The sequence below is a fragment of the Erithacus rubecula genome, assembly GCF_903797595.1.
Source record: "Erithacus rubecula genome assembly, chromosome: 11".
In the NCBI taxonomy this organism is placed as follows: domain Eukaryota; kingdom Metazoa; phylum Chordata; class Aves; order Passeriformes; family Muscicapidae; genus Erithacus; species Erithacus rubecula.
This window is the reverse complement of record NC_136663.1, coordinates 4388674-4400685: the sequence shown is the minus strand read 5'-3', so window position 1 is coordinate 4400685 and position 12012 is coordinate 4388674. Positions and strand designations below refer to the sequence as shown.

The 12012-nt window shown below is 41.1% G+C and overlaps 1 protein-coding gene across 1 annotated transcript in view; it reads right to left on the bottom strand.

Annotated features, from left to right (window-relative positions):
- Positions 1-12012, bottom strand: part of FNDC3B (fibronectin type III domain containing 3B) — a 297560-nt gene that overhangs the window by 126736 nt on the left and 158812 nt on the right. The window contains exons 24-25 of the mRNA XM_079315475.1: positions 6343-6509; positions 3513-3640 (exon numbers count right to left, since the gene is read on the bottom strand). Of these exons, the coding sequence (XP_079171601.1) occupies positions 3513-3640; positions 6343-6509 (295 nt within the window). The remainder of the gene's footprint in view (positions 1-3512; positions 3641-6342; positions 6510-12012) is intronic.

Sequence of the window (12012 nt, the reverse complement as noted above, 5' to 3'; positions counted from 1 at the left end):
GGTTTGGACACTTGAGAATATAATAAAAATGTGATGAGCTTTTTGCCTGCCTCCCTCAATGAAAATATCACCACAAGTAATAAACTGCTGCTGAAGCCTCTCATGGTATTTGATCCTACTGATAGAGCTAGATAGAGCATTCCTGCAGGCAAGGATTTCTCAGTTTCACTGATCTCATTAAATAATTCCAACCCTCTCTCCCTCCTTTCCAAACAATAACAATGACAACCACAATTGCCCTATAAGCAACAACTGGAAAGTGCAAAGTAACCTCACCTGGTTGTTGAACACTGATGCAATGGCCAATGTCTTTAATAATTAGCAAAAGCCTATTTTGTGTGCTAATAAAAATACAGAATCATAGAAAAGTTTGGGTTGTAAAGGACCTTAAAGATCACCCAGTTCCAGCCCCTGCCATGGGCAGGAACATCTTCCACCAGACCAGGCTGCTCCAAGCCTTGTCCAACCTGGCCTGGGACACTGCCAGGGATGAGTTTCAATCTGTGCCAAAAACATGTCCACTTTAAAAGTTCAATTTCTTCTAAGTCACCTGACAGGTTTCTTATTAAGAAACTGGATTGTACTTTCATCCAAACTCAACATCAGCTTCTCTGACTTCACCGCTGAGATGCTCAAATTGGCACAAGGAGGCAGAGGGAATACCCAGTGCAAGTGGCACTAAATGCCAACAGGTACTGTGGAATTCTGTCATATTCTGGCTCATGACCAGCACAACTGCCTTTGATTTACTGAAAATAGAGAAGGAAACCAAATTTTTGTCTGACTACAGCTTTACACAAATTATCAGTTCACTAAGGAAGTTCTGATATTGTGTGCCTACACAATCTAATGCAAATAAAAAATAGTAATTAAAGTGAGGGCTTGGTAAGGCCAGCTGAGCTCTCCCAGGCACCCACCTCCAGTGCAGACCTGAGAACTGCTGGGGGATTTTCACACACCCAGTGTATCCTGGCCATAATTTTTCTTCTTTTGGAAAGCATTTGAAGTGAGTTTTTTTTCCCAGTAGAGATGTGGCAGAAGCTGGTGGAACACTGCTGCCTCCAAATTCTTGGAAATTTCAAAGGTAGAACATTTTGCTTTGTGGCAAACAATTGTGGCAAACAATTTAAGGATAAAGAAGCTTTAAAAAGCTCAATTCTCACTTTCCATGGTCAGTTCTTAGGAGAACCTGGTTTCTGGGTGATTCCATCCCCAGAGCTGCTCAACTGGGAAACCAAACCTGTTATCCCAAACTGCAGCTCCTGCAGGTGCTGCACAGCCCAGCCCACCCCTCTAAATCCACATTAAAGCTGTGCAAACACAGAGACAATTTAATACACTTTGGAGCTAATTTCTGACTGAGTCAGCTATGCTGGATACAAGTGCAAGAAACAGAAAAACAAATCCAGGCCACTGATTCCTGGAATTTCCTGTGGCTTACATCCTGATTCATAAACAAGGAAGATTTGATTTCCTAAAAAGAACTGTCCTATGCCATTGCTTTTTTAAAATTATCTGTAAAGATAGAGCATACAAATACACAAAAAGGAATACACTGTGTGAGAACCAAGGAAAGGAGTAGCTAGCATTTTTAAAAATACACTTTCCAAGGAGCTAAAATGTTGTTTAGCTCCAGCAAATCCAGCTCTTCAGGCAATTCTCAGCAGAGAAATATTTACAAAATATTCTCCCATAGGAGGGCAGAGATGGCTCTAGTCCCAGTCTGAAAAAAAGGGCTTTTGAGTAATTTGGTATCACCTCTGCTAGATCAAATGGTGGAAAATCAGCAGCTTTTGGGCTGTGGAGAGCTGCAAACACTGGGGTGCATGGGAGGGAGAAGCTCAGGTGTGACAATCTACAGAGAAATGACAGCTTCACCCAAAAGCATATCAGTGGCTGATGCTGCATTCCATTAACAGCCTGAAAATCTAGTGTATTTCATTTGTGCCACCCTTCAAAACAATTTTATCTTCTGTGCCCATTACAGGAGCTCAGAGCACACAGCCACTGCAGCTCATGGACATGGATGTGGCCACATTTCTGATGGAGAAAAAACCATCTTGATAGGCAAAGGGGATTTCTGTGCAGGTGGAACAGTGGAAGTCTCCCTCTTTCCCATGGCTGGTTATCAGCCAGCACAACTACATAAATCCCAGTGGCACTTGGAGCATCCCAGCTAGGAACTTCATCCAGGGATTTATTGGTGATAATTCACACAAAAACCCAATTGTCAGGCTTGTGCCTCATCAGAAATGAAGACCTTCAACATAAGAAGAGCCTGAAAGCATTTTTTACTTCCTTACTCCACTGCTGTTTTTTCCCCACCACAAGTTCTGGACAGTGCAGATGAAGCCATCACTTCTGTCCCAGGACCATGAAGCTGTGCCCAAGGACACCAGAACATTTTAAACACTGGGGCTACATTTACTGAAGCTGTACCTGGAGGAAACACACCAAAGCTGCTCTGTAAATCAAGCAATAGCCAAATATCTCCATTTATCCACTTGCCCCTGACATTATGAGGCTAGCACAGCACACAGGGGTTTCATTACCTACACTACACCAAAGATTGTTTCCTGACAAAAACAATCATTAGGTTTCTCAATCTTATTGCCCCCATGAATTGTCTTGCATTTTTTTCTGTTATTTTTGATAATTCATTAGCTCACAGTAGCACTCAGAAACAGCCCGAAGAGGAACAAAAACACAGTTGCAAAGAAAGCACTACCTTAAACTGATTTTTAAGAGCTTAATTAGCACAGCATAAGAGTTTAATTAGCATAGCATCTCTCATTTCCCTAATTTGGATTTATCTGGAATCCACATGACAACAAAAGAAAGCAGAGGAAAAAGAGAGCACACAGGTGCTCAGGAAATCACACAGGCAGAGGTGTGACAGATGAAATAAAAGATCTGACTGTGAACGAGCTGTTCTGTGTCAGGTGCTCTGGGCAAGTGTCCACTTGTGATGTCTAATCCAGACAGACAAGGAAAGAAGGACCAGCTGTACTCCACTGCCTTTGCTTCCACAGTGACAGAAAGGATACACAGCAGTTACACGTGCAGCAAAACCTCAGACAGGAGTGAGACAGATGAACAAACCACTTAACGTGTGCTTGACTGAAAACCCTGATGGACAGTCTTGGAATTGGCTTAGCAAGATTCATCTTCTGGCTTCATCTCATCTCCAGATAATGGTTAAGAGCAACCAGCTCAGAAGCAAGCATGGACAGAATTGTAACTTTTTAAAGGTTAGTACAGTTAAAAATAGTGATTAACCACAGAAAGAACACAAATCACTCCAATAAAATAATAATGTTCTATATAGTCCCTTAGGAGAGAAAACAGCCCATTACAGACCTTAATTTTGACTCAGCCTTTACCAAAGTGCATCTGACACATCACCATAGGGTGTAATTCAATACAGTAGAAAGCAGCAGCACAGTGGACTTTCAAAACCATTTCCATTATGCCATCAATTTAACAATATTAAATCCAGACCATTTCCCTACCTGCTTGTATTCAGATTCTCTTCCAACCAGTACCTGCAGAACATAACCAACAGGATCTCCCTTCATGGGTGGCACCATTTCCCAGGTAACTTCACAGGAGTTTCCTCCCAGCTGTGTCACTCGAGGGGCTACAATAAAAGGAAATGTGTTCATGTTTAATATAAAGACCACACCAAAATCTTATTTTATGAGCACTGTAATATATATACTAGAACATTTTAAAAAGGGTAGAGCACCTCTTACCTGTCAGCTCTGTGAGCTGCTACAAAGGAGGAGTGGATTTAGAGAAAACTTTCAAAACTTAATTGCAGTGCTGTGCACTGATCTTTTCAAAGCAAAAGCCAATGCACAAATTACACAGGCATTCATAAAAGCAGCTACTGTGAGAAGTTCTCAGCAAACACCTGTGCCAGTGGAGATGCCTGCACATCCCTCCCATGCTACATGCCATTGAAAGAGAGGAACAATATCAAACACTTCATTCAGGAAAAACAGGAGAAGGAACATGAGAAGAAAAGCTAAAGAATCTTCTGTATCTGAGATGAAATCCAGCCTGGGAAGCAAAAGGACAAGCATAATTCTCAAGACTTGGACTTGAATATAACTCTGAGCCTGACACCCACTCAATCAGACCTGCTATTTCTTGCCAGACTCAGAGTAGTGCTCTCACTAGAACTCCAGAGAAATTCAATTTGTCAGCTGTCCTTGGCCAAGGGATGCTGTGCCTTGACCCACAGCAAGCTCACAGGTGAGCCTAGCAGAGCACAGACAGGGGCAGCACATTTTTAGGTACAACAAAGCATTTGCCAGTGGAAGGCATGAAAAAAAACTGCAACAGCATCCAGGGTTCACCAACTTCTTGATCAGACAGAGCCAGCAAGCACAATACCAAAAAAGAGAATGAAAGTGGGAGAAACAAGAGTGCTGAACACTTGTATCAGGTGGTTAACACGTGCATGTGCAAGGACATGAGCTTGTTAAAGGCAATCCAGATCCCCAACCCTACAAAAACAGACAACAGGAGGGTCTACCAGAGAATACTGCTGCATACATTACATGAATTTTAGAGTGATTTGTTACTTCCCAAGAGGAACACATGAATCATGAAAGCCCAAATGTAATCAATATCCATTTACTTCTCTCTGCACATCTGCTAGTGTTGAGAGACTGATAATAGATGCCTTAATCTTAGCTGACAATGACAATCCCAATTATTTTCCCTTTTCCTTCCATCCCTCACTTCAATACATGTAGATTTTTGCCTGACACTTACAAAACACTGCCATTAACAACAAAGCTATTCTAGGGTTGGCATCACTAAGGGAGTGATGAGGAGACCTTATTGGAGAACAAACACTTTATTCTGACAGATAAAAAGCCAAACTAACATTATCACATAAATTCCTTTTATTTCTCTGAGCAGAGAAGGGAATCAACACTCTCATTTTGCATCAGACCACTCCTCCCCATGGCACCAGTCCCCCTGAGCAGTGTTCATTAGCACAGTTTTGTCATGCCCTGTTCTCTGTCACAGCCAGGTACCCGAGGTCCCAGCCCACACACGACCTGGTATTTGCACCACACCATTGAAACTCAGCTTGACTCTCAGCCCAGAGGATGAGTCACATTTCACAGGGACTCAACAGGCAGACTGGGAGCTCAAAACAAAATCCTAGGTGAGGTGAGCTGAATAAAATGGGATTTTAGCCAACAAAGTGCAAATGTGGCTACAGTGCCTCTGGCATCCAGGGTGAGGCCACAGGAGCTCCCTTCCCCTGGCTGGGCAGCACATCTCCCACCCCTGCAGAGGTGGGGATCAGGATAACTCACCCCTGGCTCAGCATCCTTACCCTCAATCACACAGGTATGCTTTGCTGCAGAGTGTTTTCTCCCTCAGAGCAGCTGATCTAGCAGGGAAAGGCACCCCCAGCAGTGCTCTTCCCTCCCTAAATATTTGGTTACAAAAGGTGTCAAAATCACCAAATTTAAAATTTTTAAATTTTAAATATGGAGAAGCAAACTGACAAATTGACAGTTGTTTCAAAAAATCAAGGGAAGACTTTTCCTCTCTTTTCAGGAGAAAAGGTGCATTTGATTTCAGCTCAGCTGATCTGACAGCCCACAGAGCAAACCCATTGCCTTTGGAACAGGCCAAAGTAGGACTAATTAGGCCTAGAACAAAAGACTTAATTATATGAAATTTTATAATTAAATATCTTTCACTGTGGTTTTTACTTTTGCTCCTTCCTTCCTCCTCCTCCTCAGGAGCATAATTACTTAGGACAAAATTTACACATAGTAAAAGACATTTCATTATAAAACTTCATTTAATTAGACCTTTATTTCTCCTAGTGGAACTCATGCTGAGTTCTAAGTCTAATGCTCTATATGTGAAATATCATAATTAATTTTATACACTAAAGTAAAAATAAACCCTTAAGATCTACATTGGACATCACAAACACAATGAAAAACATTAAAATTTACTAAAGCTTAAGTTGGTAGGAATCCATACACACTACAGCTGTTAGATCCCTTGTATAAATGTTGTGGTAATCCAGAGAAACCCCTAGTAAACTATTAACAGCAGCAGCATTTTAACAGTTTTTTATTACAATAGTTTTTGACATACCCTTCATGTATTTGTGTGGTTTATTTTTGTGTGGTAATTTAGCTTCCCACCATTCACAACTCAAAAGAAACCTACAGTCAGCACAAACTGGTTCTTCCCATGTGTTATTACTTCTGGTAACCCTTACAACCTCCCCTCATACTTAACAATTTACATAAATATTTACATGTTACTTACATGCAAAAACCCTACACATACCTTTGATTGCAGGTGGGACTGACTTAGTTGTGCAGAAGGTAGAGATTTCTGAGAAAGGTCCCTCCCCAGCATCATTGACTGCCTGTATTCTGAAGGAGTAACAGGTGGATTCTGTCAGCCTCTGGATCTTGTACGTGTGACTTGGTCCCCTATAAATTGGGATAAACCTGAAACAATAAAAACAAGAGTATGTAGTTACACTGGAGAGGCTCTGACTCTTCTGGCTATTACACCCATCAGCTCAAAGTATTCTTCTTGTGAAAACTGGCACCAAGTGCCCTGCAGGGCTGTTAAATGCACATATAAAAATGTCACATTAATAACACACTGATGATGATAAGAAGCTCAGGGAAAGCAGAAGTTCATTGTCCCTTTTGAAACTACTATTACCTTGCAAAATGATTGCATGAATTATCAGGAAGAACATCTGTCAATGGTTCCCTACTGCCATGGAATCAAAATGGATTCAGCCTGTCCTGCTCCAATACACCATTTGGCTGCTGGTTTACATGGATGATGGAAACACAATTAATATGTTGACTCTTTCATGGACTGGGACTTCATTTGCTCATTAAGACACAAAGACTGTGTCTTGCAGTTATCTGCCTTATCTCCCAAAACACTTCAATTGTCAAGACTAAACAAGAGCACACACAAACTTGTCCAACAATGTAACACTGAACAAAATCAATGTCACTTAAAAAAAAATATACAGCTACTACAGAGAATCTGACTTATATTTTCTATTGCTCTGCTCAGATAAATACTCTTCACTAACAGCTGTAAGTCAACCAGAAATTTCTAAGTCCCTGATCCCCAGGAGCTGAGCAGAGTGGGGATGAAAGCAAATAAAGAGGAAGCACCCAGACTGTGCATCCATCCACTTGGCCTCCACCAGGGAACAACATTTTGCACACAATAGTCCTGGCCTTGGAGAACAGATAATTTGCTGTGTAGGATCACATACTATTTTTTGATTATTTAGTACCCTTATTCAAGTATCTCAACCATTTCAGAAGGTTTTAAATCACCAGGAAGCCAAGAGATATTTTTCTTTGACCTCCCTATCTAGGTGCTAGCTTTATGCTTTGGATTTGGATGAGATACAGAGTACAACCAATTTGAGCATTTCAAAGAAACTGGGTCTGTCATTAGCTCTCAGGGGCAGTACTCAATTTGTATGATGTTATGATTGCAATCCACATAAGTACAAACAAAGATCAAGAATCATCTGCAATAATATTCAGGTAATTCAAATTGCTGGAAATGTACTCTGAAGACTAATGTGACTTACTACTCCCACTGAGTTTTAGTGAGAACCACACCTTGATAGCAAACTAAAGATCTGTGCCCACAAGTTTTAAAGGGGAGAGCTTAGAGCCAATTTCCAAAGATTGGTTTTTTAACCTTATGCTTCCCCAGTTTAAGAACTCCCTGCTTTCCCACATTTCTGAAGCTCACATAAGCAGCCACAGCATGTTTCAAGGCTGACACAAACCTGTGTTCATGGAATAGAATTTCCTGAGATTCACCATGTGATGAGCAAAGAACACATACTCAGGACAGCTTTAAGACAAGATACTCTCCCTCTGCACTTCTTGCAGCTCAATCAGGCAGCTGGCTCAGAAACCACTGCAGTACTCACAGGAGTGCAGAGATTTGTCACTGACCCTGATCCCAGGGCAACAGAAAGCAAAAAAGATCCAATGCCTATTTTAGACTAATGACATCTTTGCAATCATTTGTGGAGTTAGGTGAGCAAGGGAGGATAAATGTATCTTCCCAGCTAACAGACAAGCAGACCCTCACTCCAAGCTAAGGTACATTTCCAGTCATTCATGTGGCCAATACCAATGACTCAAATGACATTTTCACCTTTTGGATATGACTAAGGTCACTAATACTTGCTTAACACTCAGGAAGTGATCTGGAAAAACATTTGAGCTCCTTCTGTTATTTGGACACTGGACTAACACTCCCAGTTCAGTTAATACCAATACACCATCCAGTTTCCATCTCCACTCATTTCTACTTCTCTGTCTTAAAAAACATCTGTAAGAAAAGCAAGAACTGTGACAGAAGCTTGCAGATTCCTGTGTGCAGCCACATCTGGGGGCAAGGAACAGGCAGGAGGACAACATTGAGCACAGATTAAATGGGAATTAACAGCATTTATGGAGTGGAAGATGTGGGAGCAATCAGGGAGAGCACCCAATGGCCTCTTGAAATTATACAGTCAGGAATGAGGCAGCTACAACACCTTGTCAACAACCAACAGCAGATATAAATAAGTGAACCAGAAGAGAACAAACACAGTTGAGAGCAGCAAACCAATATTCTTAGAGCCCTACACGTGTTTATGTTCCCTGTGCAGCATTAGAGCCACTTTCCCAGAGTGGCAGCACTGAACAGTGTTTATGGGCCTTGCAGTGATGCTCAGTGAGCACACTGTGTCCCAGCTGCTGCTGTGCCAGCCCCAGGAGCCTGGGCAGAGCTGCAACAGGGAGCCAAGCTCAGCCTCTGCCTCACCAATTTCAGCAAAGTGAAGCTGGAACCTAAAAATGTGCTCTTGGAAAACTGGCCAACGTGATCCTGCTGCACTAAGCTGAGCCCCCATTATACTTCAGAGATTAAATACTAAGTCATTACTCTAATCAAGGCACTGTTTTTCTTATAAGGTTGTTACAGGTGTGCAAAAACCAGTTCTTATTACAGTGACAATCCTGGGTATGGATGCAGCTCTTATTTATGATCTGCTGTCTGGAATACTGAATATTCAGTTACCCATGAAGTCTGAAGTACCTGCAGATGTGCACAGATCAAAATAAAGGAGAAAATTTTATTTCTTACCAAAGCAGGGATTTTTTGAAAATACTTATGGGGTGGCATCTTACTCTGTGTCTCACCAGCTTCCTAACAGCTGCAACACCTCATCTCACACATTTAACATGGTTTTCACTTTGTCTCAAATAATGACACCCATACAGTTAACTCACACCTGCAACAAATGTTGGTTTACTCCTGCTTCCAGAGAGGAAGATGAAATGCATTAACAACTTCACTCTGACACTTGGGAACAGTTCTCCCTCTTCTTTTTAATTTGCAGAGCCCCCAGTATCTGCTCAGAGTGCTGCTAATATAAATATCACTAATATTAATAGCAATACTCACCTACAGAATGAACCAATATAAACACAGGTTAGCTTGAAAACTTTCCTGAACATTAAGCTTCTATCTAGCCAGGCTTGCAGTGGAACTGTAGCATGCCATCTGTCTTGGTGCTCATGCTTAATTGCCTTTTATCACTGTTTTACACAATATGAAAATGATTTTTTCCTGCAGGTTTTTGCAAGGATATGCTAACTTATCTGATTTTGTATTTTAATAGAATTTCACAAGCCAGTAGGACTGATACATAACAGTAATTGCTGTTAAAATGGGTGTAAATTGTCTTGATCAAATCAGGAGTGTAAACAATTTTTTAATTAGACTGCTTGAAACTTGCAGCAACCAGGGAATGATTATGCCAAAGTCATCAGCCAAGGGCAGCACATTCAGCAGCACATTCTGTGTTTCTTCCTCCAAGTTAAAGCAGAGAAAACACCCATGGCTGAGGCTCATATGCTCAACCACTCCCTGCCACCACCAGCTGAAGACAAGAGAAGTGTGGGACAGTGGCCAATGATCCTTACATTGTATTTTTAAAGAATATGTTTAGGCTGTTTCTTAGTCAACCTTACCAATGACTCTCCCTTAAAATGTAATTACATGTGTAAGTATTGACTGTGATTCTGTACACACACAAAAATCACACAATTTACCTCAGCTGCAACATACAGTCATCTAAAAGAAACCCAAGCAACTGATAAATGACCCACTACTAATTTATTTGCTAATTCTCCTTTTCAGACTGGATATTGTGAGCATTTTAAGGCACTAAGAGGTGTAATTAGTAGTGGGAACAACTAAAGATTAATTACCAGTACAGCAGAAAAAAAAGGAAAACCATTAATTAGGTTCATTTGTTCCACAGAGGAAAAAACCCATAATATTCTGGAATGTAGTGCAATTTGATAAACAGAAATTTCTTGACATTACCACAATTAGAAAATGAAGTCACAACTGATAGTTCATTTAAAAAAGAAAGGAATTTCATAGTCCTTACATAAAGGTCACTTACTCTCAACTAACATTTCCATGTACTGAGCTTTCCAGAAAGAGATTTTTCTTCATTTCCACTCAGTGCTACCCGTAATTGAAAGGACAAGTGATGCTAATTTCATCTTCCTAAATGTCACACCCTGAAGAGCTAATGGGAGCTAACACAGGTACATCTCTGATGTGCACACCTCTTCAAGCCCTTACACTAATCAGTGCCAGAAGATTTCCAAGTATTTTGTTTCACAGGTCTTGCAATCAATGAAACATTTGGTTTCCAACAACTGGCCTGTTACACCTCATTACAGAAAGGAAAAGTTGAAAACAATCCTTAATGACCAGGACACGCTGGAGAGCACTGGCTATCATTACATAAAACCAGAGCTGAGTCTTTACCAAAAGACCATTAAAGCTATTGGGTCAGGATGGGATTTACTGGATATTTCCTTTTTGCAAAAGAACTTGCTCATCTTTAAATTTTTGCTTGTGAAAATGCTTCAACAGCATTTAAAAGGTAACTTCTCTTTTAAACCAAAGAAGGGACAATTGTGATACTGAATTGAGAGATTTCAATATAAACCTGTTATCAGTAATTTCAGATGTCTCAGGGAACACAGTAATAGAGTAATACATTACAGAGTAATGTCCTCTGGAAGACCAGGGGTAGGACAGAGGTCACTCTTCAGTTATCCATGTTTTAAACCACAACCTCTTTCCCTGAATCAAGTCTGTCTCTTCTCCCAGCAGAGGGGACACCATAGCACCTTCCTACAACTCCTTCAAACCATAAAATACTCCAAAAACATCCTTCCAGATCATTTATTCTATGTCATTTTGTCACCAGACTGGCTTCCTAAAGGGGAGGTCAGTCCCAGACCTGTCAGTGATTGAGAGGCATTTGGACAATGCCCTTAACAACACCTTTTCACTTGGCCAGCACTGACACTGCATCACTGCAGGTCCCTTCCAACTAAAATATTCTATTTAATTACTCCCTCACATGTGCACAGTTTGCTGTGCAGCTCAAGAGGCCAGTGATGCTCAGAGAGCTGTATTCCAGTATTCCAGCTCTGCTTCATGACAGGAATTATCTGGGTTAATTGTTCCAATCCCAGCCACCAAAGGGAGCCAGTTCAAGCAGAGGGAGACAGCACAGTGGAGAGGAGCAGCTTCTCTGCATCTCTGGGAGATCATGGGGACTCTAAGTCAAATTCACAGCTAAGAAGATCCAGCAGAGTATCAAGTTCAAATGCTCCCAATTAAAAGCTCATAAGAGACCATTTGCAGTGGGAAAAGCTTGTGCAAAAGCAAAGGCTCATGCTAAAGCTCTGTGCCAAAGCAAAGCAGAAAAAAACATTCCTTGCCTGCTGGGAGGTAACATTCTATTCTTACAAGGAAACTTACTATTTTCCCCAGTATAAAGACAGGTTAAAAACAATTTACAGTTATTCACCTTCCTACCTGCAGTGCTACATGAAAGCAAAGCAAAGCAGCCTGCTGGATGTGTCTTTG